This window comes from Plectropomus leopardus, chromosome 6 (genome assembly GCF_026936395.1).
Source record: "Plectropomus leopardus strain MGB_pleo_1.0 chromosome 6, ASM2693639v1, whole genome shotgun sequence".
Taxonomy (NCBI): Eukaryota; Metazoa; Chordata; class Actinopteri; order Perciformes; family Serranidae; genus Plectropomus; species Plectropomus leopardus.
Window position 1 is genome coordinate 36,208,174 of NC_142181.1, and position 2,697 is coordinate 36,210,870.

General features: G+C 37.4%; 1 protein-coding gene across 1 annotated transcript; it reads left to right on the forward strand.

Annotated features, from left to right (window-relative positions):
• Nucleotides 1-1,676: 1,676 nt before the first annotated feature.
• LOC121942859 (trace amine-associated receptor 1-like) lies at nt 1,677-2,697 on the forward strand. The gene has a single exon (XM_088078254.1). The coding sequence runs from the start codon at nt 1,702-1,704 to the stop codon at nt 2,695-2,697; it is 996 nt and encodes a 331-aa protein (XP_087934380.1). The 5' UTR covers nt 1,677-1,701.

Sequence of the window (2,697 nt, forward strand, 5' to 3'; positions counted from 1 at the left end):
AAAGGGGGTGCTGGTAGGGCGGTGGATGGGTCCAATGTTTCCTACACCTTACCATGTGCCTCCTTCCTCGAATCCTAACCATCTGTGCCAGCATGTTTGTTGACATCTTGCCAGTGGTTGCCATTGGCTTTTGTTGTCTAAAAATAGCCACATGCAGCATTATTCCACCATGTGCTTTTGTTGATATCACAGTAGTGACATCCCAAAATGTAAATGGCTGATGCAGAAGGGTACCTTGAGTGTAATATGCAGACGTGGAAATTCACTGCAAACAGCAATTGACTGACCATTTGCCCAAACAGTTTTTCACAAAGTTACAAAGTTACAATCAAAGTAATGTTTTTGGAACGTATTACAGGCATCAAATTTCCAAATAAGTGTATATACTTTTTTATTTCAAAAGTTAATCAGTTTAATATTAAACATCTTGTCTGTACTGCACTGAACAGAATATGAGTCAAAAAAGATTTGCAAATCATTGCATTCTGTTTTTCAACGTTATGGGAATTAAAGTTGTAATTTGTAAGGTTTTGTGAAGGGATATTCACCATCTACTGTATATTGTCCTTTGGGACAGACTGTCCAACCATCCTCCCTGGGGGTCTATTAGTTAACCTCTGCTGCTGGCCACAGAGACATGGAGCTCTTAAGTACAAGCTGACACTGACATTTGTCCAGCCGACTATGGAAGGTAAGTGTGGGATTGAAGTGTGAATGTGTTGAATCTGCTTTAAGAAGCTACCTAATGTTCAATGAAGTGGTTTATGAGTTTTTCAGTGATTCAAATGTTGATGCGAAGTGATAGCTAATCATCACTGGCAGAACATAAATGCACTTCTCAACAGTAACTTTTTACAGTTTTTACTGATCTTCTGTTTTTTGTTTTGGCAGAGGTTCAGTTTCTTTTAATTGACCTCTATCCCAATAAAATAAAACTGTAGGTTTCTAGCCCCAAAGCTTTTGCAGTTTGTCAGCTGTTTATATATATATATTTAATGAGCACATCAAAAATGCACATAAAAACAGATGAATGGAACTGTACCTTCTGATGTCTGGTGTAAGATCTGCCCCATTGCTAAAGAGTTTTATCAAAGCTATGTATATTTGCAATTTTATTACTGAATAAGACAATGGAAATAAACTGCAAAGAATGTTTCGCCAACTTAATTGCCAAATGAACCCTCTGAAACCTGGATTTACTTTGTGTTTCTTGTGGTGCATTCAGATGCCTTTAACAAGCATTAAAACCTTTGAACCTTGAGCGAATAGATTTATTCCTTTCAAAAACATGGAAATAAAAGGCGATGGCCAACTTGGCAAGAAATGTCTCTCAAATTGCAAAAAAAATGTAATTTTGGAAAATTGTTTCTTAAAAACGTTAGCAAAAACATGTCCAAAGAACTATGCATATATAATTATCAGTACTTATTTATTTTTACAGAATTGATATAATTTTTAAGCTTTTTTTCAGGTCATTTTCTTGTTTGTTTGGTTGATTGATTGTTTTTTACCTTTACACTTTTTTGTTGTCATTTGTCTGTTCATAATTACAAATATGTAATCATGAATTTCTGGGTCATTTCTTCTTTAGTCTGCTAATTGCGTTCTTTCTGTGTTTTTGAAAGAAATCAAGCTAATTTTCTCAAGTTTCAAAAGTTAAAGTGATATTGAAATAATTCATTCTTGTCCCCCTCCAAATAGATGGAGCCAGTGCTCTGCTATGAGTACAGAAACGATTCCTGCCTGAGGACCATCTATCCTTTGCCCATACGCATCACCCTCTACGTGATTCTTGGAGTCACAGTCGTCCTTACAGTGTTTGGAAACCTTCTCGTCACTGTCTCCATTACTTATTTTAAGCAGCTTCACACTCCAACCAATTACTTGATTGCTTCTCTGGCTGTGTCTGACCTTCTTTTGGGCTTTTTAGTCATGTTCCCCAGTATGATTCAATGTGTAGAGTCTTGCTGGTATTTTGGTGACGTCTTCTGTGAAGTCTACATGAGTTCTGATGTCATGTTGTGCACAGCATCGATTCTAAATCTGTTATTCATATCACTTGACCGACACTATGCTATTTGCCATCCTCTATCATACAAAAGAAAAATATCTGTTAATGTTGTGTTGATCATGATTCTGCTCACTTGGAGTATTTCAGCTGTCATAGGTTTTGGAATGGTTTTTCTGAGGCTAAATCTTTGGGGGATTGAGGAGTTCTACTATAGCCACGTTGCGTGTGAAGGAGGATGTGTTTTGTTTCAGAGCGGACTGTCGAGCACTGTCTCATCACTGCTTTCCTTTTACATTCCAGGAATTATAATGCTTGGCGTTTACCTTAAGATTTTTCTAGTGGCGCAGAGACAGTTACACAGCATACAGAATACAAATTGTAAGAGCTCAGCAAGAATATCAAACACCAGCCAGACAAAAGCCACGAAAACACTTGCTATCATAATGGGGGCATTCCTTTCTTTTTGGACTCCTTTTTTTGTCTGTAATATCATTGATCCCTTCATTAGCTACTCGACACCACCAGCACTGTTTGGAACACTTGTATGGGTGGGCTACTTGAACTCTACTGTCAACCCTGTCATATACGCATTCTTTTATAGCTGGTTCAGAAAGGCGTTTCGATTATTCACTTCAGGTAGCATCTTTAAATCTGACATCTCAGAGGCAGCACTTTTCACAGAATAA